The sequence below is a fragment of the Rhinolophus sinicus genome, chromosome 8 (assembly GCF_057876585.1).
Source record: "Rhinolophus sinicus isolate RSI-liver-muscle chromosome 8, RSI-T2T, whole genome shotgun sequence".
In the NCBI taxonomy this organism is placed as follows: Eukaryota; Metazoa; Chordata; class Mammalia; order Chiroptera; family Rhinolophidae; genus Rhinolophus; species Rhinolophus sinicus.
Genome location: NC_142508.1, coordinates 48,175,835 through 48,200,857, shown reverse-complemented (window position 1 = coordinate 48,200,857; position 25,023 = coordinate 48,175,835). Strand labels below are relative to the sequence as shown.

Genomic DNA, 25,023 nt, shown 5'->3' with positions numbered 1-25,023 from the left:
ATAAGAGGGGGGTTTATGTGGGGCCGGAGGTGCAACCAAGAGACCCTGCTGACCTTTAGGGACCCACTGCACTTCCTGCAACAAGACTCCAGGGGGCTTCTGGGGTCCCCACAATCAACTCATGTTAATTTGCCCAAATTTGGTTAGGTTTCTGGTTTTCACAATCAATATCATCCCCAAGTAAGACTCACACAGAGAAGCGAAATATTCATTTTCTATCTCTACCATTTCAAATAAGCAACTCCAGGTCACAGCCATGTCCAGTCATTAAGAGCACAGAGTCCTCAGCCACCCCTCATGGCCAGCTCTGCATCCTTACAAAAGGTGACCCATCTTCACCAAAGCTCCCACATGGCCCCCCTCCCTCTCTCAAAGGGAACATACTAAGTGCTCTCAAGATCGACAAAGCCAGAGTGTCTGACGACGGCCGACCAGCGCCTGCCCCTCCGCCCAGGGCAGTCGTCATCCAGCCACTGTCCGTCCTCTGAAGCCTGACCACCCTAAGCGGCGTCAGTGGAGGCAGGCGGTTGTCAGGGAAGCCGCCTCCACCTCTATCAGAGGCAGCAAACCCTGGGGACTTCACAGAAGCAGCCCGAGCCACTGGCTCACACCATCTCTATGATGCCATTCGGCTGGGAGAGCCAGCAATTTGTCACCAGGAAGTGAGGAAGGCCTCTTGCAGCACTCTTAAGACCATAAAATCTTCTGGGGAATGTGGAAAAGGCAAACCCCCAAGCCCACTGAGACTTCTTCCAAATGAACATGTTTTCTTTCTTGAGGGGCAGACCCTGCAGCCTAACAGTTTGTTCGTTATCACCATAAAGGTGCCTCTGATTCTGCATCAGGGCATGGGGGGCAGCCCCCCATCCCCCGGGAAAGCTCGTTCCTGTGCCCAGGAGGGTGAGGGTGCAGAGCCACGGGTGGGACTCAGCTGAGCAGCTCAGGCTTCTGAGTTCCACTTCCCCCCGCAGGATAACCAAGTGGGCCCTGGTGCTTCATTCCCCACTGCCGCCTGTTCCTCGCTTCTCGAATTCAGTGACGACCAGTGACCACACAGGTGGGAACAGGCTCAGGCTGTTTGCCTCTGGCCTTCTGCCTGTCTATTCAGCTTAGCTCCCTGCGCCATCCTTCCAGACACCATTCTGGTCAATACTTTAGACCCCAAGCCCATCTATCCACACAGGCTTAGCCAAATGAGGGTCAAACCAGAGCCTGTGCCTGTGCGTGCGTGCTTCAGGGCCAGGGGGGCTGTGCGGGGGTCCTGAGCTGGGTGGATGGCACAGCAGCTCCCAGTCAGCAGCCCCACAGCCTCCATACCACCCCCTCTCTGCCAGGAGTTGTGGAGGGGGGGTCATGCAGGAGGCCTACCCTCAACTTTCTCCACCTTCCTAAGCTCTTTTCCCTCCCTTCTCAGCAGATGAATGAACCCGTCTCCTCCTTCTTGGAGAACACAGAAGCCAGCAGGTGGGGGCACTCTCACCTCTTCTCTAAATTCCCAAGACTTGTCCCCTCCTCTTGCTCTCCCCCAAACCCCCTCCAAGGGAAGAGGTGCCCTTTTCCTGATAAGGCTCAGCCCTTCCCAACACACACCTAGGCTCAGCTCAGATGGAGCCCCAGCCTCCTCCATTCACCCGGCCCCTATTAATGGAAACTCCACGAGCATCACCTACCTCTCCCTCCTCTAGCCAAGTTGTAGCCCCAACTACCCAGCCGTAGTTCTAGAAAGGAAACCAAAACAGTCCTTGGCCTGAGAGAGGAGAGAGCACCTTTTATGTTTTACCCCAAACCAATTCCCCATCTCCTCTGCTCCCTTCCGCGCCCATCGCTCTGCCAGCTGCCCTCTCACCAAAATGTGAGAGATGATGACACCAGCTGTCAAATCCAGAGGCATCAGGTGACCTCCCGAGGAAGAGGAACCCTGCCTCCTCTGGCGCTGCTTGCTGCTTCCCCTCCTCGGTTTCCCTGCCTGGCCCTCCCCTCCCTGCCCTTCAGCCCCATCTCTGGCACAGGCCTCCCATCTGTAGGTCCACCTGTAGGTCCCCCAGGCACCTCCAGCTCAGCAGGATGGAAACTCCGACCCATCCACATACCCCTATCTCACACCACAGCTCTGCCACCCCTTCTGCTGCTTAAAACATAAGCAGGACATCATCCCAGACACCTCCCTCTGGTTTGTCCATTGCTCCCACATCCAACTGATGACCAAGGACTGTGAATCCACCTCCACGACCTCTCTCAGACCCTCCATTTCTCTCCTCGAGACCCCACTCCCTCCAGCCTGGACAACCTCTCCTGCCTCTTCTGGCCTGCAAGCCTTCAGGCCTGTCTGCTCCCTGACAGTGCAGGGGATCTTCAGGAAGTGCACATCTGACCTTGCTTTTCTTTGCTTAAAACCTTCAGTGGCCTCTAGATGGCCTTGGGATGAAGTTAAACCTACAAGGTGACTCCCAAGGCTTTCCAGGCCCCACCTGACTCACCCCACAGTGGACTCCTTTGCCTGGAACTTGCTAGTGCCCTTTCATCCTCCACCTCCCCCCGCCCCCAAACCAGGCTGAATCCCCTCTCTATGTTTCCTGGGCAGTCTATGGCAATGCTCAGTAAGCTATCCCACTTGTAATCTTTTTCACTGAAGTCTCCTCCCAGGTCGGGGCCCTGGAGGGCAGGGTGTCAGGGCCAGAACAGTGCCTGGCCCAAAGTAGCAACTGCAGGTTAGAAATAGCACCTGGGCACTGCACCTAAGCCGGAAACACCTCACTTCCAACAAGGAGAGATAATGGCCTCATTTAGAAACGAATAGGTGGCCTCCTCTGCTGACGTGGGGGGGGGGGGGTTTCACAGGTCAGTGTGGGACGTTGCTCAGCCTGGCATGGCCTGGGCAGGACAGGGGCACAGCCTCCATAGGCCCAGCAACCCAGACTCCCATCACCACTGCCTGGCCCCCAGCCACTGAGAGCCCTAGGATTTGACCCCCTAGGAGCCCACCTCCCAGGCTCTCCATTAGGCCTCCTCCCTGCAGCCTGAGCGCCCTTGTTCTGGAGACGAGCTGGGGAAAGCACACAAGCAGCTCAAGGACAAAGAGACTTAGAGCCCAAACCGTGCTCTCTTCCCTTCAGAGATGATAAGCATGTTTAGCCATCGAGGACCGAGTCCTGTTTTTCTTTTCCAATTTCACTTTGGGGACGATGACAAACTAGGCCTCTAACTGATTTACTCAAGACTTCTCGTCACATTAAAACAAAAAAAGAATCAAATCGAACCAGGGCAAGTTATCCCACAAAGGCCGTCTCCGGAGACACTGGCCCTGCCGAGCATTGGACTGGCCCAATGTAACCCACACTGTAAAGGCCCTGAAAATAGATGCCTGCTGTGTGCCAGCTTACCCAATTACCCATAGGGTGCTCTGGGCCTCGAGTCTGGCCCAGACGCCAGGCACGCCAGCCTGGCCCACTTATCTTCATGACACAAGCACCAGAAACTTTAAAGATTACTGCAGCAAATAATAAGACTTTCCGGCATGCTGCACACTTTCTCCCCATCTTCAGGAAGAATTCACTGCCCTGAATCTGATGAGCCTATTTCCATTATTCCTGAGCACAAAAAAAGGCAGGGAAAAGGGGGTTCGGCTGTGGTCCCACCTCTGCGGGTCCAACGGCCTCTGGAGCGACAGATGCCTAGTGTCAAACTCAGCTCAGCCTTATCTGGCCCAATGATGTGGGGGGGCGGGGGTTAGAAGTGTGATCTGCAAGGTTTCTATTCCCAGGAGAGGATGAAGGCCACCTCCTCCATGAAGCATCAGGGGACCAAGGCTCAGAATAGGACAATACTGATGCCACTTAAGGCGTCTGGGCAGAGGGCAGTCCAGGCTCTTCCACCAGGAAAAGGAGGTGCCTGGTGTGTGTGGGAGATGGAGCACACAGGGTCCCCAGCTCCTGGCTGTGCCGGTGAGCACACACCGAGGAGGGGACTGCTCAAGTAGAAAGGCAGCACCACGGGCATGGGAGGGGGCGGGGGGGGAAGCTCAGAGTCCCCTGCTGGAAGCCTGAAACGACAAAAGCTGGACTAGGCTGAGATTCATTTGTGCAATTTTTTCCCCCCTTAAATATTCACAGGTCACGAAACTGCCTCTGGCCATTAAATGCAGGATGAAGACATCAATTAACTGAGGTCTGAATGCTCCACTGATGAAAACAGTAGCAAGATAGGATGAAGTTATTTCCAAAATCAGTCTTTCAGCATCAGAGTGCCATAGCGTTAAACAAAACCCACTTCAAGGGGCAGGAATTCCCTCTCTCCTGGAGATGAATGTATGGAGGGCAGTTCTGTGGGAGAGGCGGGTGGGGAATTCAATACCACAGGACCCTCACGGCCATTCCTTCCACCCCCGTGACCCAGCAATGCAAAGGGTAAAATCCCAGAATAGTAGCCGGGACAGAAAGGAAAGAGCTGGTTGGAATTACATCTCCTCAAGAGGCTTAATCAGTAAGTCCTCTCAGAGAAACCAGAGCCATGAAGACACGATGGCTTAGCTCAGTTGTGAGCTGATTGTGCCTGAGACCGGACTAGGGCCAGGCCAACATGGGCCACATGCAGGAAGGGTGTGGGGGTTCCATCTCTGGGCTCTGGACCAGGGTCCGATGCTTCCACATCCGTCTCCTGCCTTCCGGCGCACCGTAAGTCAAGTTCTCTGCTTACGATCCCACTTTCCACTTGGTGTTCTTGTTAACTTAGGGTTAAATGCCTATTTGTTGGGAGACAAAGACAGCAACCCTACTGGAATACTTTTCGCATACACACCAAGAATCTAGGCCATCATCTATGTCCCTTTTCTAATTTGGGACATATACAAGGACGTAGGGTCCTATGTGCTTCTGCCTCCGAATCATCCACACGTCACCACCTCCGGAGCACAGAAAGGCCGGGGAGTAGAAATTGAGATGTTACCCCACTGCTTGATTAATACAGGCAGGACACCTTCGCCCCATGTAATTAACAATTCTAAAACCAGCGTATGACTCAATTTCACACAGTCTCACTTAAAACCCAAGAAAGCGCACGGCAATTGCTGACATGCTTGCTCTCCTGCAACGCTTCCAGAGGTACTTAACTGAAATCTGAGGCACCGAGCTATTAGACAGTACAAAAGCATCTCATTTTATTTCCCGCCCTACCTTCGGATCAATTTAATCATCTATAGAACAGGAAAGTAAAACCACAGCCTAAATTATGGAAGTGAGACGCCCGCTCTTACTAAGTTTCAACTTTTGACCTCCACATTCAAACTGCAATACCCAGCACAAGAAGGGAAATTATCAGTTATGATCTCATGTTTGTGGGGAAGAGTATGATTATAGAGGAATTTACAGGAAATCAAAAAAGGCACTGCTTTAGAGAATGGAAAACAATAAAGCAGTCACCGAGAGGAAATGAATGGCACCCAAACAAAAATGAGAAATGAAGCTAGGAGGGTGCTGGGAGAAGCTGTTTACTGCCTCCCAATCAGACAGGCTCTGAGAGGAATCCCAAACCCCCAGCTCAGTTGCTAACCAGGAGCTGGGCTGCATGTGGGTGGCAGGAGGCCCACGTGGTGCTGGCAGAGCTTAGCTGCACAGCCTCTGGCCCCCACCCCACCCCACAAATCAAGCAAGATCTATTCTGGGGGCTCTGAGCAACCCTACATGTCTAGTGGCCAAGAGTGAATTGAGAGAAAGGCTGATACTCAGGCAGCCCCCGGGCCCCTCCAGGGTGCCCCTCAGAGCAACAAGCGGCAGCAGAAGATCCTGGAACCATTGTCAGCCTGGATTCAGTTCCTGGCTTTTTCTTGGGCAAATCATCCCGCTGGGCCACAGTTTCCTCATATGTAGCCTGGGACTAATCAGAGCACTTTCCTTATAACAAATTAAAGACTTCTTTAAATAAGGTGACGTGTATAAAACGTTTAGCACAATACCCTGCACACAGGAAGTCTCAAAAGGTAACAGCCATTATTATTCAGATGTGTTAACACTTATGCTCTCATTCAATTCTTCAGCCGTCCATCAAGGGACACAGCTACCTTGTACGAGAGGAAACTGAGGGAGGCTCGGTGCTATAGACTGAAAGTTTGTCTCCCTCCAAAATTCAGCTGTTGAAATCAAATCTTCGACGTGTTGGTATTTGAAGGTGGGATCTCTGGGAGGTGATGAGGTGGATGGGATTAGTGTCCTTATAAAAGAGACCCCAAAAAGCTCCCTGCCCCGCCTGCCACGTGAGGACACAGAGAGAAGATGGCCGTCTGTGATCCGGGAAGTAGGTCCTCACCAGCCACGGAATCTTGTCGGTGCCTTCGTCTCGGACTTCACAGCCTCCAGAACTGTGAGAATTACACTCTGTTGTTTCTAAGCTGCCTGGTCTGTGGTAAATTGTGAGGGCAGCCCAAATGGTCTAAGACACGCAGTGACTCTTCACGTCCACCCTTAGAGTTAGGTCATTACCACAACTCCATTCTACAGATGAAGACACTGAGGCTCAGAAAAGTTAAGTGGCTTCCCGAGGGGGCAGGCTGGGGTTAGAATTTGGATTTGCCTGAATGGTTTTTCCATTACCCCAGGCCGCTTTTCTCCATGGGGCCTGGAGACAGACAGTGGTAAAAGCATTCAGGATACAGTGGCCCAAAGATGCATCAGTGAGTCACAATTTAAGGTCATGGAAAGACCCTTCTCCCCTGTACATGAGGGACCTCCCACGAATCCACCCAGAATCCTTCCTTCAGTGACTCGAGGAGGCCAATGAGCGTGACTATCACGGCTCTCACCGAGAGTGACTGCCGTCACTACAGATGCCAGCACCCACACTATTAAAACACACCCCTGAGGCAGTTAGGACAATGTGACATTTCTGAAATAGTTCGACTGCCATCAAATGCCAAATAAGTCCTTTCTGCTGCTGGCTTTAATAAAGTTGGGAAGTATTCTTATGAGCACAGAATCTACTTCCAAGCCTTGATGAAATGTCACTAGAATTAAAGTGTGCTTGTTCCAAAGTGACCAACTAACGACTTATCCCTGAGGAGATGCTGGCGTGTACAACTCAGCCATCATCTCCCAGGCACCTGACAGAAAGCGGTCACGAGGGAATGTCACAGGCGGGGAGTTAAGTGGACACAGGCCTATTCCTGAGTATCCAGGATTTATTCTTCTGCCAATGAAGGCTATAGATGGGCCAGACATTTGTTACTTTATAAAAACAAGAGCCAGCAGTGAACTTGAAGTATATAGGCCCCACCCTCACAGAGTATGTGGCCATGATGGGCGCTGGGCCAGGGCTGCTGATAGCGGTAGGCTGACCGGCCTGTCCTCCAGCTCCCACAAAGGTCAATACCGATGCCTATCGACGGCCCTCAAATCTTCAACTCCAGCCCAGCCTCTCTCCCAATGGTACCTGCCTCAAACTCAACACACCCCAAACAGGTTCCTGATCTGCAACAGTACCTGCCTCTCCCAGCGTCCCTATCTCGATGACACACCACCCAGATTCTCAGGACAAAAATCCAGAGTCACGTTCAACTCCACCCTTCATTCAGCTGTCACAGCAGGTTCCTCCCAGCAGCATTCCCCTTGACTGACGCCTTACCTCTCCACTCTGTCACACCACCCCTCCCCCATCACCTAGATCCTGCAATAGCCTCCTCACTGGCAACCTGTTCCCACTCTCGCCCTACAATGGAGTCTCCAATCTGCGGCCAAAATGATTTTTTAGAATGCAAACCTGATCCTACCATTCTCCTACTTAAATCTTTCAAAGGTTTCCCATGGTTCCAATTTCTCTCAAAACAAAGTCTAAGTTGACACCATGGCCAACCCAGCCCCTGCCCAACTCTCCCTCCGTGCTCAGGGGCCACTTCCCTAGGGTGTAGCTCTATAACGGCCATGCGAGGCCATTATCCTTTCTCTTATCTCCAACCTTTGAACAACGATCCCTCGGACTGGATCATTCCCTCCTTCTCCCCCACTCTGCACTTCCCCCAACCTCTACAGCTGCCTCCTACTCATCCTTTAGGCTAGCGTGTTCCCAAGCTCCAGGACTAGGTGAACAAGCTCTTCTAACTAGACAGGGAAATGTGACCACGTGGCCTTAGGATCAGACACGAGGAGTCCACACACCTCCCAATCCGGTGATGACGTGGCAAAGGCCCTGCTTCACGTCTCTCCCACATTCAGAGTAAGTACAGCCATATGACAAATAAAAACCTTTTTGGTGCTATCAAAGAGCAACTCGATGGCTTGAGAAGAAAACCGGTGGCATGTCAGAGTTGGAGGGCCACTTCCAGGGTCCAGAGAGACGATGCCCCACCTGAGAAAGTTTGTCCTGCTGCGACCTACCAGAAACCAGTTGTGCTGCAGGTAGGGGCTGCTGGCCTCCCCAAGGGAAGAAAGTAGGCAACATAAGAATATGGGTAACAGGATGCCAACTACTGAAGGCAGACGCATGACGTGAGGAAAACATGTTTACCTTTCTGGTATTAGGATTATGCATGATATTTATTTTTACTTTTCACTATCTATAGTACTTTAACTGAGCTACATAAGGGTAGCTTATTTATAGTAGGAGTTTTAAAAGACTGAAAATAAAGGAAAAGTGAAATTTAATTGACATTCAAGTGACTCATGCCCTTTCGATAAAACAAACCAAACAAAAAACAAAAATCAAAGTAAACAGAAGAGTCCGAGAGAAGAAGTTTTAGGGACTGGCGTATGTGATGGGCTCTCTGAGACGGAGTAGGCAGGAACAGCAGGGTCTCTCACCTTCCCGAGCTGAGCACCATGAACAGCCAACATATAAGTACAGGCTATACTTACCATTCCACTATCTCTGGATGAAGAATGGTATTGTTGACATTGAACCTATAGAGGGAAAACAAAGCAAGCTCATTAGTTCAATGGTCAATCATCTACCAGCAAGTAAAACCTCATTCAAGATATAGACACCATGACCAAGAAGGGACCCCAAACTTTAATTTTGTGACTTCCTGCTTACTTCCTTCAGGAGACCTGGCAGCCCAGGCCATGTTCTCCAAGTGAATCTTGAATGTACCATTTCCCGGAAAATAAGAGTTAGCCGGACCATCAGCTCTAATGCATCTTTTGGAGCAAAAATTAATATAAGACCCAGTCTTATTTTACTATAATATAAGACCGGACATAATATAATATAGTATAATATAATATAATATAATATAATATAATATAATATAATATAATATAATATAATATAATATAATATAATACTGGGTCTTATATTAATTTTTGCTCCAAAAGACGCATTAGAGCTGATGGCCCAGCTAGGTCTTATTTTCAGGGAAACACAGTAGCAAGAAAAATGCAATTCATCACATACGGGGAATCCTCAATAAGACTGATGGCTGATGTCTAATCAGAAACTATAGAGGCCAGAAGGCAGTGGAATGACATATTCAAAGTGCTAAAAGAAAATTTGTAAACCAAGATTCTATGCATATCCAGCAAAGCTATACTTAAAAAATGAAGCAGAAATTAAAACAGTCTCAGATAAACAAACAAACAAACAAAAGATAATTAATTGTTAGAAGACCTATCCTACAAGAAATACTAAAGGAAAACCTTCAAACTGTAATGACAGGACACTAGAGAGTAATTTAAATCAACATGAAGAAAAAAGGCAAATTATATGAGCAAGCATAAAGACAGTGTAAATGTATTTTTTGTTTATAACTATTTTTTTCTCCTAACTTAAAAGACAACTGCATAAAGCAATAATTGCAAATCTTTGTGTTGATAAGCACAAAGTATATAAAGATGTGATCTGCATGCAATAAGAACACAAAGGAGGGGAGAAATGGAGCTATACACGAGCAAAGTTTTTGTATACTACTCAAATTAAGTTGACATTAATGCAAATTGGAATGTTATTTATAAGTTTAAGAGGTCATTTGTAATCCCCTGGGTAACAACTAAGAAAATAACTAAAACACACAGAAAAGGAGATGAGAAAGGAATCAAAACCATACACTACAAAAATATCAATTAAATACAAAAGAAGGTATCAATGGAGAAGCTGAGGAACAAAAATGACATACAACATATAGAAACAAATAACAAAATGGTAGGAGGAAGTCCTTCCTTATCAGTAATTACTTTAGATGTAAGTGGATTAGATTCTCCAATTAAAAGGTAGGGATTGACAGAATGTATAAAAAAATATGATCCAACTATATGTTCTAAAGAGACATGCTTTAGATTCAAAGGCACAAACAGGTTGAAAGTGAAAGGATGGAAACAGATATACAGACGGTCCCCAACTTACAATGTTTTGACTTATGATTTTTCGACTTTACAATGGTGTGAAAGCAATACACATTACAGTAGAAGCTGTACTTCTAATTTTTATCTTTTCCCAAGCTAGAGCTATGTGGTATGATACTCTCTCGTGATGCTGGGCATTGGGAGGGAGCTGCAGCTCTCAGTAAGCCACACAATCCACGAAGGTAAACCACCCATACTCTACAGTGTACTGTGTTGCCAGTGTTTTTTGTATATTGTGTTTGTGGTTTTGCATCCCGCCATGTCTATAAAACACCTGTCTGTGTTTCCTGCTTCTGGTGAAAAGTAGAAGAGGAAGGCAATTACTCTTGAGATGAAACTCAAGATAATTGCCCAACTGTAGGCTAATGTAAGTGTTCTGAGCACATTTAAGGTAGGCTAAGCTAACCTATGATGTTCAGTAGGTTAAATGTATTAAATGCATTTTTGATATAAAACATTTTCAATTTACGATGGATTTATTGGGATATAACTCCACCGTAAGTCAAGAAGCATCTGTATCATGCAAACAGAAACCAAAAGAAAGCTGGAATACCTCTACTAATATCAGACAAAAGAAGCCTTAAGACAAAAAGTTTTACTAAGGACAAAAAAGGGCATTTTATGTTGAAAAAAGGTCAATTCATGAAGTCGATGTAATAATTATAAACCTGTATGCACCTATCAACACAGCCCCAAGATATATGAGTGAAATACTGACAGAATTGAAGGGGAAATGGGCAATTCAACAACAACAGTTGGAGACTTCACTGCTACACTTTCAGTAATGAATACAACAATTAGACAGAAGATCAACAACTAGATGAAAGGAAAGAGAAGACTCGAACAATACTACAAACCAACTAGACCTAACAGACTCCATCTAACAGCAGAATACTCATTTTCTCAACTGCAAGCAGAAGGAATAAATAAGAAGGATTAGAGCTGAAATAAGTAAAATAGAGAATAGGAAAATAATAGAGAAAACCAATGAAATCAAAATTTGGTTCTTTGAAAAGATCAACAAAACTAGCAGTCTTAGTTAGAATGACCAAGAAACAAAGCGAAGGCTTAAATTACTGAAATCGGGAATCAAAGATGGGATATCACTACTGATTTAACAGAAACCAAAAGGACTATAAGGGACTATGATGAACAATTGTATAATAATAAATTAGATAACCAAGATGAAAAGGACAAATTCCTAAAGATACAAACTACCAAGACTGACACAAGAAATAAAAAATCTAAATAGACCTATAACAAATAAAGAGATTGAAATAGTAATCAAAAACTTCTCACAAAGAAAAGCCCAGGATCAAATGCTTTCACTATTTCTACCAAAAATTTAAACAAGAATTAACCAATCCTTCATAAATTCTTACAGAAACTAGAAGAGGAAGGAACACTTTCAACTCATCCTATGAGATATTACCTTAATATCAAAATCAGACAAAGACACACCAGAAAATTATATACAAAAATCCCATATAAACATAGACATGCAAAATAATCTTCAACAAAATATTAGCAAACGGAATCCATCAATATATAAAAAGGATATACACCATAGCCAGTGGGATTTATCCCAGGAATATAAAAAAATATTCATACTTCAAGATAAAAAAATAATCAATGTGGGGCCGGCCTGGTGGCTCAGGCGGTTAGAGCTACATGCTCCTAATGCCAAAGGCTGCCAGTTTGATTCCCACATGGGCCAGTGGGCTCTCAACCACAAGGTTGCCAGTTTGATTCCTCGAGTCCCACAAGGGATGGTGGGCTCCGCCCCCTGCAACTAAGATTGAACACAGCACCTTGAGCTGAGCTGCCTCCCAGATGGCTCAGTTGGTTGGAGCATGTCCTCTCAACCACAAGGTTGCTGGTTCGACTCCCGCAAGGGATGGTGGGCTGTGCCCCCTGCAATTAGCAACGGCAGCTGGACCTGGAGCTGAGCTGCACCCTCCACAACTAAGACTGAAAGGACAACAACTTGAAGTTGAATGGCACCCTCCACAACTAAGATTGATACACTGTTCCCCAATAAAGTCCTGTTCCCCTTCCCCAATAAAATCTTTAAAAAAAAAAAATCAATGTTAATACACCACACAGACGATGTAAAATCACATAGATGTAGAAAAAGCATCTTACAAAATCCAACACCTTTTCATGATAAAAACACTCAATGAACTGGGAAGAGAAGGGAAGTTCCTCAACCCGATAAAGGGTATCTACAAAATACCCACAGCTAATATTATACTGAATGGTCAAAGACTAAAAGCTTTTCCCTAAGATGAAGAACAAGGCAAGGATGTCTTCTCTTTCCACTTTTATTCAACGTTGTAGAAGATAGGAACATACAATTAACCGACCTGACTTAATTGACATATACAGAGCACTACAGCCAACAACTGCAAAATACATGCTCTCTTCAAGTACACAAGAAACATTTATCTTAAAGAGCACAAGCTGGAAGTCTTAACAAATTTCAAAGTGTTGAAATACAGAAAGTGTTCACTGATTATAGTAGAATTAAACTAGAAATCAGTAACAGAAGGGAAATTATAAAAACCCCACATTGTTTGGAAATTAAGCAATAGACTTCTAAATAGTCACTGTTCAAAGAAAAAATAATGGAACTAGAAAATAAAAACATGAAATACCATAACCATTGAAATGCAGCTAAAACAGTGCTTAGAGGAAAATTTAGAGCTCTAAATGTACTGAGTGGAAAAGAACATTGAAAATAGTGATCTAAGCTTCCCTCACAAGAATGTCCCTTTCTTCTTTCTCAAGAAGCTAGAGAACAAATACATCTAAAGAAATTAAAAGGTTAATAAAGAGCAGAAATCAATGAAATAAAAAACAAACATACTCAGTTGGTTAGAGCGCAGTGCTCATAACACCAAGGTCGCCAGTTCAATTCCCACATGGGCCAGGGAGCTGCACCCTCCACAACTAGATTGAAAATGACGACTTCACTTGGAGCTGATGGGTCCTGGAAAAACTCACTGTTCCCCAATATTCCCCAGTAAAATAAAATAAAATCTACAAAGCCAAAAGTTGTTCTTTGATAAGATGAACATAATTGAAAAGGGGACCCCAGGTGACAAAAGGATCCGATCGGGACAACACCTCTGACACCCTGTGTCATGTGACCCACAGCTCAAGCTATCAGTGAGACAGCTGGGGAAGTGCCATGTGGCCCAGCACAAAGGACAGGCCTCAGCAGAGAATCCTTGGCAAGCCTTCAGCCCTCTACCTTCTGAGGCCTGCTCCATCTCAGGTCAGGGTGTCACACACAGGGCATGCAGGCCTGTGACCACCCAGGGACTCTCCGTGGCCTCATTACTGGTGTTTGAAAACAACTCTATCTACTGTTGTAGTTGTGAGGATGGCATCCCCACTCCTGAGGACGACCAAGGACAGGAGAGAGAAGCGGGTCATGGGCAGGCCGAGAGGATTCCAGATGGCCAAAGCTTCCGGATTCCTAACTACACAAATCAGACGACTTAATTCAAAGTCAACTGAAATGTGGAATCAAAGCCCTGCTTGTGAAATATCAAAGGGACCACAGGCAGCCAATATGGTTCAGCGTGAAGAACAGAGCAGCAGATGACATAAATCAAGACAACAGCACAGACTCTGTCTCCCATTTCACCAAATGTCACTTTGACATTAGGAAAAGCAGTGGACTAGCTCCTCAACAGCCAAACGCACCCGTCAAATTTCACTTTACAAAATGGACGTGCGATACACACATGCACCCACACACCTACAAGCAGCAAAGTGACCCAGTACAGACACAAACACACAGGCCACATGAGCACGAACACAACAGACAAGATAAACACACACAGAGGCAGCATACACTTAGAAAACAGGCTCATGCAGACACACACAGATGTGTATACAACAGACAAACGCTCAGATGAATCTTCACGGACACAGGCAGACACATACATACACACGGACTCAGGCACACACACGCAGAGACAGGCAGACACACCCAGACACACACACACGTACACACACAGGCATACACTTAGATGAACACACCAAGTTCCACACCCAAATACACACACGTAGAGATACACACTCACACAAACCCACATTCAGACCCAAAAACACCCAGAGAAACATACGGAGATACACACAGAAAAGACATTTGTCACAGTGTTGACAGGGTTGAACTCAGGGCAATGAACTTTGGATAGTCCTTGCTTTTGTCACCGTGCTAGTTAGCATTTTCTATGATGAGCATGTAATTGTGTAACAACAATCACAAACCCACCAGTGCCTGTGAGGTGGGGGGAGGGGGTGTCATGGAAGGAGACGGTAATTCCCTGGTGGGTTCTGTAGTGGGCTGGGTGATGAACGGCCAGGAGCGTGGGCCCAACCACCCCTGCGCCAGCCCCCAGCCTCCTCCCTGCACTTTCTAACCCAAGGAGGGAGGCAAGGCCTGCCTGGAGAGCAGGTTCTGGAAGGGAACCCCACCTCCTACCCCTCCTAGGAACTAAAGCGGGTTCTGTCCCTTCAGGATCCATCTCCCGTGGAGATTCCACGGGCCATAATTAGAAGTCCAATTCTAAATACTAACTTGATACACAAGCTAGAACCCAGAAGGCCAACGTCCCCACAGCACAGACTGGCATTTTGCTATAACTGTCACGTTTTAATAATGTCCCTCTACTACCTGGGTTTTAAAATTCACATCTTGGAATATTAATATTCCTGTCTTAATGACCCCTAAATTCAGCAATTTCATATTTAACTGCTTATTTAAATGGAATTAATCTGTAACCAATGCTCTTCAAATATGCAAGGCAATTTAAGGAAATGCCGAAAGATAAGACGTACACTTACCCTGAATAACCAGCTGCTGTCAAATATCGACTATATTTCTCTGTCAGACAAGGGCATGAAACAGAGTCCTCTGTAACTCATTCCCCACCCCCGGGCTCCTAGGCACAGAGTCTGCCTGCTTTGGAGGGAACTGTCATGCTAGGGAGGCACCCCCATTACGCTATGCAAAGTTGATGGATGAGCAACCGTCGGCTGGCTCAGGCCACCTGAGCCTCCCCAGACCACCTCTTTCCCTTCACAGTCAGCATCTCTCTCTCTCTCAGGAAAATCTGCTCCAAAGTCCACCTCCTCAGATGCTAACAAAGATTTATCATGTCTGACTTTGCTCCCAGGCTGCACGAACCAACTGCTGCAGGCAGCCGTGGGGGTGCACAGCGCACAGAAAGAAGCCTCACGTCCTCCTGACTGCAGAGCGACGCTCTCCCTCTCAGCTTCGCCTAGATGCAGCCCCAGATCAGCCTGGCCATGCCCTCACCAGGACCTGGCAATGAGCGCCTTACCCCACTCTCTAGCCAGAGCCCACAGACGGGCCTGCTCCTTCCACACCTTCTCTGAGAGCTGTCCCCGCTCCAATCTGGCCATCCATGGGAGATGTGGCCTGGGCCAGAGCAGAAACTCAGCCTGAGACCTGGCAGACTGTCCCCACCTGATCTCTTCACCCCATCACAATCACACCTCTGGTTTCCCAGGGAGGACAAAAAACAAACCTCTTGAGCCCAGGGGGCTCAAGCCATGGGGCGATCGCAGTGTGTGTCTACCACCCCCACCTCACCTTTGCTTCCGGTCCTCTATCCACCCCACCACTGCGAGACCTGGCCCACCCCTGCTGCAGGCAGCAGGTGGCCCAGCCCTGATCTGGGAAGGCGGAGGGAGGTGTGAGGTCTCCCAGGTCCAAATCCACAGCCCCATAAGACTGAGCCCAAGTGTGACAGACCCAAGGCAGCCAAGCCTGAGAAGCCACACTGGGACCAGATTGGGTGAGAAGCTCACCCAGCTGGACCAGGCAGAACCCAGAGATCTGGCATGGGAGGACAAGCGAGGCCACTGTTCTACCAAAAGCTGCCTCCTCTCCGCAGGCCAAGGGGTAAAGGCAGCCTGAGATAACCCATCAGCACAAACCGAGAGGCCAAACCCGAACTTCTGCTAAAGCAGGTCAATCAAGGATCTAAGGTGGGAGGTGATGCAGAGACGTTCAAAAGGGTCAAACCCAAAAATTCCAGGAATAAGACACTTCATTAGGGCAGTGAGAAGTGACCAGTGATAGAAGCAGCTGAGCGCTGGAAAGTAGGACAACAGTAAGATTCATCTTGCTTAGAAAACAGGCTATTATTAGCCCCAGCCAACAGCTGGAGCCGCTCACGGCAGGCAGGTGAACTCAGTCGGTGAGCCTCACAGGCCCTTGAGGGCAAGGGTCCCCCCCAGCCTGGCACAGAGGCCAGCAGGTGGGAAAGTCGAGGTGCTAGCAGATAGGGTGGGTGGGAGGCAGGGGGCTGGGCTGCACCTAGACCCCAGGAACGCAGACAGGACTCTCTGCAAGGAAAGCACTGGCAGGCAGCTGGAGGCAGAGGCCGGGGCCAAGGTCAGTGCCCATCGCGTGTGGAGGGGGTATGGATGCCACAGTGGGATGGGAGGCCGAGAGGGAGGCATGGGGACAAGCCTCCAGGGGACAGGAGGGGAGGGAATACCACAAGCAGGCCAGGGGACCCTAAAGCAGATAGATACACGGGAGGGTTCTCATGTGTGGTGTGGCAGCCACGTCGGAAAACTCAGCCCCACACGTGAGTGTGGGAATGAACCCCTCAGCTCAGCAGTGAGGGGCGTGGGGAGCACCCCATAGTCAGCCTGCATGGGTTGGAGAGGGACCAGCCCAGTGCCTGGGGAGAGTGTGCAAAGTCACGGCAATCCTGCTTCTCTAAAATGCCTCCCAAATGCCAACCAGGTGGGTAAGGGTTTGGCCGGGCACAGGATCCTCTGGGCTCTTGGCAGGGGCCGCAGGGACCCAGGGAGCGACAGAGGACAGAGGACGGGGTCAGCTTGTGCAAGGAGAGGTCGGGTTCACAGCAGCACTGCTCCCAAGGGGGTGGGGACGACAGTGATAAGGTCCCTGGGCCCCTCACATCCACCTCCCTCTGGGAGCAGCCAACACTGCTCTGCTCTCAGGGGCCACACTCTGAGCTGTCCCCCAGGAACCACGCCTGTCACACCACCCACCAGATCTGTTCCCGGGGTGTTGAGCAGGCATTCTCTGCAGCAGGGAGACCTCTGGAGGGGGCAGGCAAAGCCCCACAGCCGAGACTCACTGACACTGGGGGTCTTGTAATCAGTGAGCCACAAGCCCACCTGGCCCACTGCACAGACGGGGAGACTGAAGCTCAGAGGGGCAACAGGACTCAGCAGGGTTTTACAGAGCACCAGCTCCGTGCCAGGCTCTGGGTGAGTGGCATCTCATTTTGTCCCGATGACATGCCCAAGCATGCTACATATGGGGCAACCGAGGCTCAGGGCAATTTCTGCTAAGGTCACAGAGCCCATCAGGGAGGCAGGGCTCCCTCCTCCACCAACACCATGGTGATGGGGACCACAGAGCCGTTCCGTGGTGGTGGAGGGAGGTGGGCAGGGTGCTAGAATACAAGTACCTGGCAGTGCTGGGGGGCACCAGGGGCGGGTCAGCCCAGGACAGGCAGCAGGGGGTTATGCCCCACAAACACACCCCCAAGAGCCTAGGGAAAGACAGCGGCTCCACAGCCAGCATTTCAATGAGCTGGGCTAATCGCTGCCAGCATGGGAGGCATGGCCACTCTGGGGAAACTCCTGAGAGGATGCGGAGGTTTGAGCAATGAAAAGAAGCAAACCTGATCCCCACTCCCCCTACCCCATCGCTCTTATCACGGGGAAGTGATACATATGTATGAGCTTCTAATCCTTCCTAATCACCCCTCTACCACACAGACACACAAATTCCCATGGCTCAGGCTCATACATAATTATAAGGCCTCAGTCCACCAAAGGACGACAGAGGACGCAGCGGAGCAGAGTAAGCGTCGCGGGGGAGGGGCTGCACTCGAGGTACAGGAGCTGGCCGGGAACTGTCCAGCTCAGCAGCCTGGAGGAGCAGGTAGCCCCACCCCAAGGTCTTGTCTGCCCTAGCCTTAGGCCAGCAATGCAGACCCCACAGACGCCCCCTACTCCACCCCACCCCCCGCAGGTAAAACAGCCCCAGCCCAGAGACACAGCACCTTCCAGGGGCTCTGGTGTGAGGTGCTGTACTCCGTGTGCCCACCATCTGCCCTCCTGCTGGAGAGGTCTAGAGAGGGGAACAGGGTTTGGGGGCTCAGCCTAGTGCTCAACTGGGGAGTAAGGGCAGGGAAGAGGGTCCCAATCTGGGGCTAGGGCAGCAAGCGACACGACACGGGAGAGTTGTGAGCAGGGGTGGGGAGTAAGAGGAGAGGGCTGATAAGAACAGAGACCACAGAGCTCAGAGCAGGTCTCTGCAAACAGCTGCCTGGGCAGGGGCCGGCCTGTGTATACACGGTGGCCAAGGCTCCCTGAACACTCAGAGGGCCTGTACTTTCATTACAGAGCTCAAGAGAAGTGGCATCGGAGCCTTAAAGTAAAAGTCAAAGTGAAGTTAGGCAAATTATTTTTCTAAACATTTCCTCAAAATGCCCCATCTAACCCCCTTTTAGCATCCTCTTGTGTGTATATTTCCTGTCTAGTCTATAGAAGGGTAAAGGCCTGCTGGGGAAGATGTGAACTGTGGAGGATGGAGAAAGGCAGTTCCCGGGGCCCCAGGACTCACTTGCTGATGCCCTCGAAGGAGGCCTCCCTGCAGACACTGCCGCTGTCAGTGTTGACGCCACGCTGGAGAGAGAGAGGGAGCGTGAGGGCACAGAGACATCACACAGGGCCAAGTGGCATCTCCACAACCTGCACTGGAAGGCCTGTGTCCTCCAGTGTGACCCAGGACTAGGCAAGCACCCACCCCAGCCAAGGGAAGCCACCCCACCCTGTCTTTTAGGTAATTCCAAGTTGGGTCCCAGCACAAGGGCAGGCCCTCCTTTTTCTGCAGCATCTTGAAAAGCAGAGAAAACAAGGTCTCCTCTGTCAGAGCACCTTGCAGACACCAGCTCAGACTGCTTCAGCACACGCGGCAGCTGGGCGAGAAGAGCTCAGACCTTGACCACCCCTCCCACCAACCTGCTCTCCCGGGCTGGCCCGTCTCATGCACACGCGTGCACACACTCTCCCCACCGACTGTCCTAAAGAGCACTGTCAAATCCAGCCCTTCCAGAGATGCTGTTACATTCTTCTCCTTGTCCTAACTGTAAGGAGAATCCAAGTGCAGCTTGGACAGAAGCAAAGACAAAACAAAAGATTCAAAGGAAAATGTGCCATCCCCAGAGAAGCAAGGCATGTAAAAACTACCCCTTCTTTCTCAGAAACTGCAGGTCGACAGCTAATGGAATCCCACCCCATCCCACCCCCCAATGAAACACACTGGACCATCTGTGACCACAGTCATCTAATACAACCTTCCTTCTTCTCAGCTCTCAGAACAGCAGAGCAGGAAAAAGAGACCATGTGAAGTGCTAACAAAAATAACCAAGAGAAACTATTTCGGTAAAAATTGATTACCAGAGAGAAGAAGGGTCACTTTGGGAGGAAAGAAGGTTGCACACACTTCATGTCTAAAGTTCCCAAGGTCGAAGAAGTATGAGAAAACAGGCTTCTTGCCTGAACCTTTTCACAGCCCGAGAGCCCCCACGGGCTGCGAGGGCCCCTGGTCACCATGTAGCCCCGCCCCGCCCAGGCCACAGCAGGCCCTCGGTTGTTCAGTGCCTGGGGTTCAAAATATGACGGTGCACAGCCCAGCACCCTCAGGGACAGACGGCAAGCGTGTGTTTTTAAAATTCTGTTAACAATGCAGGAGACACAGGGTGGAAGCAAATTGATATTCTACATCCACAAAGCCCATGAGCTCAGCCTGACACAAATACATCCTCCGGCCAGGTTTTAACCCTTGGAGTGGGTATGGTGTCTTGTGCACAGTGGCTTCATGACAGGACACAGCACATACCAGGGAGTCTGGAGAATCGAGGACGTGGAGACGGGCGAATTGAGCCGTTCAGACTGAGATGGTGTCGCTACTTAGCGCCCTGAGGACCGTTTCTCTTGGTTTCTCAATCCTCCCCTACAGCCCCGACCTCTGCAGGGGTGGGCAGCTCTCTAAAACCCCTTCCCACGTGCAAATACTGCCCAGTCCCTGGACACCTGCCACTTACCAAAGTGAGGAGGACAGCGGGGCTCCGTGCCATCAGGACACTGGCAATCTGAAAGGTCAGAAAGAAAAATCCACTTTAGAGCAACCACAGGAAGGCGGATGGCAATGATTTACCACCATTACTTAATAATGCCAGCTCGTGTGTATTGAGCAGATCCTTAAAACAGTGCTGTTGTCATCCTCATCCCGCACATGAGGAAACTGGGGCGTATAGAAAATAAGGAACTTCTGAAAGCCACACTGCTATCAAGTGGCAGAGAGGGATTCAAACCGAAGCCGGGCAGTTCCCCACATGCGACCTTGCCTCCAGGTCCCACAAGGATCCCGGGATCCAAACGGCCAGACGTGCCCACCCTCCAAGGCCAGCGCTTCTGCTCATCTGCCAAGGCCCTCCTGAAAGGCCTGTTCCAGCAAACTCTTAGGCACCGGGCCCACCAGGCTCCCTTCCCCAGAGCAGACACCTTCCTCCCTACACCCCCCATTAATCTCCTGCACCATGGGGAGTTAGCATCCCCAACAGCCGCCCCAGGCCCCCAGCCCACATCCCCGCTCTCCATCCTTCCACCGTGGCCCACGCGGGCCTCACATCCCTGCGTCCTGCTTGCTTCCTGCTCCAGCCCCTTGAATGAGCAGGGAAGCTCATCTCTCGTGCCTTCGCTTGGGCTCTTGCCTCTGGTTGCAACGCCTTCTCCCCACTTAGCCACTTCATCAGTTCGTAGCCAGGATTGCGGCCCCTGACCACCCAGGCAGGTTCATTCACTCCGTCCTCCACTGTCCCACTGACGGTCATCATTCCAAGTCCTTCCTGTCACCTTCCATGATGGAGTCGGCCCCGGGTACCTCTAGTGCCTCCGGCCCAGCTGTCAGTCCAGTGGTATTTCTGTCAGGCTCCATTTCGAGTCAAGTGCCCATCACACTGCCTTAGCCGTGCAGTCTGCACGCCTGGGATGCCAACCACCTGGTGGGAGCACCTTCCTCTCCTGCCCCCACCCCTCAGTTTGCTCTGCGTCTTGGCTACTGCAACCCCTACTGTATTTGAGCTCCCCCCTCTGCCCCGGGCAGAGAACTGTGTCTTCTCTGCAGCACTTGCCCCTCCCAACACCCCACTCTAAACTCTGCAGCACCCTGACACAGGGCAAGAGTGAGGAGGCTCTGTTGTTTTTACAGCTTTATTGAGCTGTCACCGACATACTCTACACGGCACATATTTAAAGTGCACGTTTTGATAGTTTTGACATATGTATATATGCTTTTTAATACTGAGAGGCTCCCAGAGAAAACCTGGAAGATACGGAAAACTATAAAACGATAAAATACACCTACAATCCCATCCCCAGGGACCTTTTATCTCTGCACATAAAAACAGAGGTCTGTAATGACATTTGGATCATACAAAGTTACACGCCTCACTTACTCCCTACCATTAAGTAGTCTTCAAACCCATGATTTTTCCCAGTCACTACTGCGGGGGATGGTGAACGTCTGATGAGCTTCTGATTATGGCCTGTGCCAGGCACTTCAGATATCATCTCATTTAACCACCCATGAAGCTGGTGCTGCCAACGTCCACACTTCACCGATGAGAAGGGCTTATGGGTTAGTTAGATCATCTACCCAGATTCACAGATAAAAAAGAGCAAAGCCCAGAGTTGAACCTATGGCTGTATGCTATTCTCTTAACAGATGTAGCATAATGTATTCCTTCATTCCTCTGTGGGACACTTAAGTTATTTCTGAGGATGAACTATTATAAATAACGCCCTGATGAACATACTTGTATACAAGCCTTTATTTCCTTAAGACAAATTCCTTACAAAATTTATTTCCTTTAAAAACCGCCACCACCCAAATCTGACCCAGTGAAACTGCTAGGTGAGAAGCGTATACTTTGTCCAGGTATCTGATGCTCAAGGCCAGATGTCCTTCCAGGTCTAAACCAACCACCGTCGCACCAGAGGTGCCTGAGGCGCCATCTCCCTGGACGCCCCTCAGTGATTCAGTAACTGCTCCGACAACCACCGGGATCCCTTGGCCTCTGTTACACAAACGATTGGCTTGGCTGAGACCCTGCCGTGTCCCAGGCCCTCCTGGAGAAGGGGGAGGCTCATTGAAAAGAACAAGAGCCACGTGGCAGGAACTGGGAGTGTTGTTACATTGGCGAAGGGTCTCCATTCACCAGCACAGAACATTCCATCGATTATGGCAGCAGAACCTGAGAGCGAACGGGCACTTGGGGATCGTATGTGCTGCTGTCCTTAGGAGAGAGTTGTGGGATAACAAATGTGCAAGCTGATGGCTCTTCTCTCGGCAATGACTCAGGACGTGCTGCTTGGGAGGAATGGAAGAGAAAGCAGACCTCTCCGCCCACCTGAAGCGCACGGATCACAGGATCCAGGCCCGACACAGAGCAGCCTCGGCGTCTGCTAGTCCTGGCAGGGCCACAGCTTTTATTGATCACAACTGCTTGAGTGGGTCCTGGTTACCTCTGTGGCTGCCAAACCTCCCCCGCCTGGCAGCTCCATCTGCCTTTCCCCTTCCCCGTGGAGACCCATTAGTGCTACACTCTCATCAACACAGCCTGATTCCATGCCTCAGAAATTAAGGGGACATGACATGGCTATGTGTCGCCAGCTTAAAATGCAGCTCCGGCACACAGGACAGCGTGGCTCTGTCAGCACAGGGTCTCATTTCCATGGAGCGATTGTCACGGGGGACCCATCAGCTCTCACAGACCAGAGCTGCATCGATTTCCTAGGCAGCCCAGCCTCCCTGGCAGGTCGAGGCGAACAGCACACGCAGATCTCATCAGAGCCCCATGGACAAGGACCCTCCCCTGGTGACAATCAGAGGCTTCCCATGGACACCTCATGCGCCCTCAGGCCTAGAGTCCCCACTCTTCACGGGGGTGATCCGGAAAAGGAGGCTGGGCAATCCTCTGTTAAGAAGACCTGTGCTGCGTCACGGAGCCGGGCTTCACCACGCAGGAACCTAAGCTTTTAAAAATGAACCGTTTTCCACGGCCATCTGAAACAGGGGTGCACACTGGTGGCTGGCAGTGCATTTAAAAATTTGAATTTGTTTCTAAAATGTAAACATCAGGAAAGATCACAAACAACATGGATTTGCAGCTACTCTTGAAAAATCGGGAGTATCTAGCAACCCCGGGCCAGCAGTCCCACACAGCAGCTGCCCCTTCTGAAACCCCACCACACACACCCTCTGCCCCGATGCCTCCCCACACTGAGGCTGAGAGGCAGGCAGCATCCATCACCAGGCTGCCACAATGGTTTCTCTTATATCCGTCCTGCCTGCATCTGAGCCAGCGACCACGATGCCTGCCAACGTCTGCCCAGTGCCATTAGGAAGAGCGAGGGCACACCACGCGCCCTCCACCTGGCCAGCTTGCATCCTGTTATGAGTACCAGCCTTTGCACTGCACCTTCACACCAAGGCCTTGAAGCACCTCTCGAGGTTCTCCTGAGCGCCCCCTTTCTCCAGGGAACCACCACTCACGATACCGTCTCAATAACAACACCCAGGATGCTCTGTGGGGAGGAAGAGAACTGGGGAGCCGGGCTGCTACGTCAGACACCTGCATTTTACTCCCGACATCAAGTGATCAGCCACGGCCTGCGTGGGGGCTCCCTGTCTTCTCTCAGAGGAGACAAGTGTCAGCTGCTTCCCGACTGTGACTTGTCACAGATGACCAAGGCTGCCCCAAATTAGAGCACTGTAGAACTGGCCCGTCCCCGACATAAGGGGCCTCCTGTCACCTCCCATGATGGAGTCAGCCCCGGGTACCTCTAGTGTCTCCAGCCCAGGTGTCTCATTCCAGCAGTATTTTTGTCAGGCTCCATTTCAAGCCACAAAGAATCAAAGGCACTTGCGAGCTTGTGTCACCTCCGTGATATGTCCCTGTCCTCATTTCTGACAGGGCAAATACAGAGCTGAAGGGCAGGGCCTCTGGGATCCAAAGATCCTGGGGTAGCAGCCCAACTCTGCTGCTCCCCAGCTGTGGGGCCATGGATGAAACCTTTCATGTGCTTGAGCCCCGGCCTCCTCTGTGATGGGGTGAGAGCTGCGGCCCATCATGGGACAGGGAGGGAGGGACGAAGGGATCTGTGGGAGCTGACGACTTTACCCCCGAGTGAAGCACCTGTCTCAATGTCAATAAGAGCCCTCGTCTCCAGTGGGAACCACAGCAGTAAGAGTCATGACAACACTGATAAACAATGACAACAACGACAGAGCGCTGCAGAAAGCCCCTGAACCTGAAAGAGAGTCCGTCCTCTGAATTCCACTGAAGGTTTCATGTAAGATTCTGCTTCAATAACACAGACTCAGGATGAGCCAGGCTGTGGGGCTGTAATTCTACACTATTTGACACTCAAGACCTCCTCTGTTTTACTGCATTTGGAGACTAGTTCTCCTTCTTCTCCCTAGAAATCACAGTTTAAATGGGGGTGAGTTTCACCCAGTGATAAAAGCAAAAATATCACACTGCGGCTGGGGAGGCTGCCGCACAGAAAACACTCTGACTCGGTGGGCTGAGTCCCAGGACCCAAC

At 50.0% G+C, this 25,023-nt stretch overlaps 1 protein-coding gene across 1 annotated transcript in view; it reads right to left on the bottom strand.

Annotated features, from left to right (window-relative positions):
* Nucleotides 1-25,023, bottom strand: part of PEPD (peptidase D) — a 111,152-nt gene that overhangs the window by 66,906 nt on the left and 19,223 nt on the right. The window contains exons 5-7 of the mRNA XM_019742726.3: nucleotides 20,459-20,506; nucleotides 18,976-19,037; nucleotides 8,835-8,879 (exon numbers count right to left, since the gene is read on the bottom strand). Coding sequence (XP_019598285.2) covers nucleotides 8,835-8,879; nucleotides 18,976-19,037; nucleotides 20,459-20,506 — 155 coding nt within the window. The remainder of the gene's footprint in view (nucleotides 1-8,834; nucleotides 8,880-18,975; nucleotides 19,038-20,458; nucleotides 20,507-25,023) is intronic.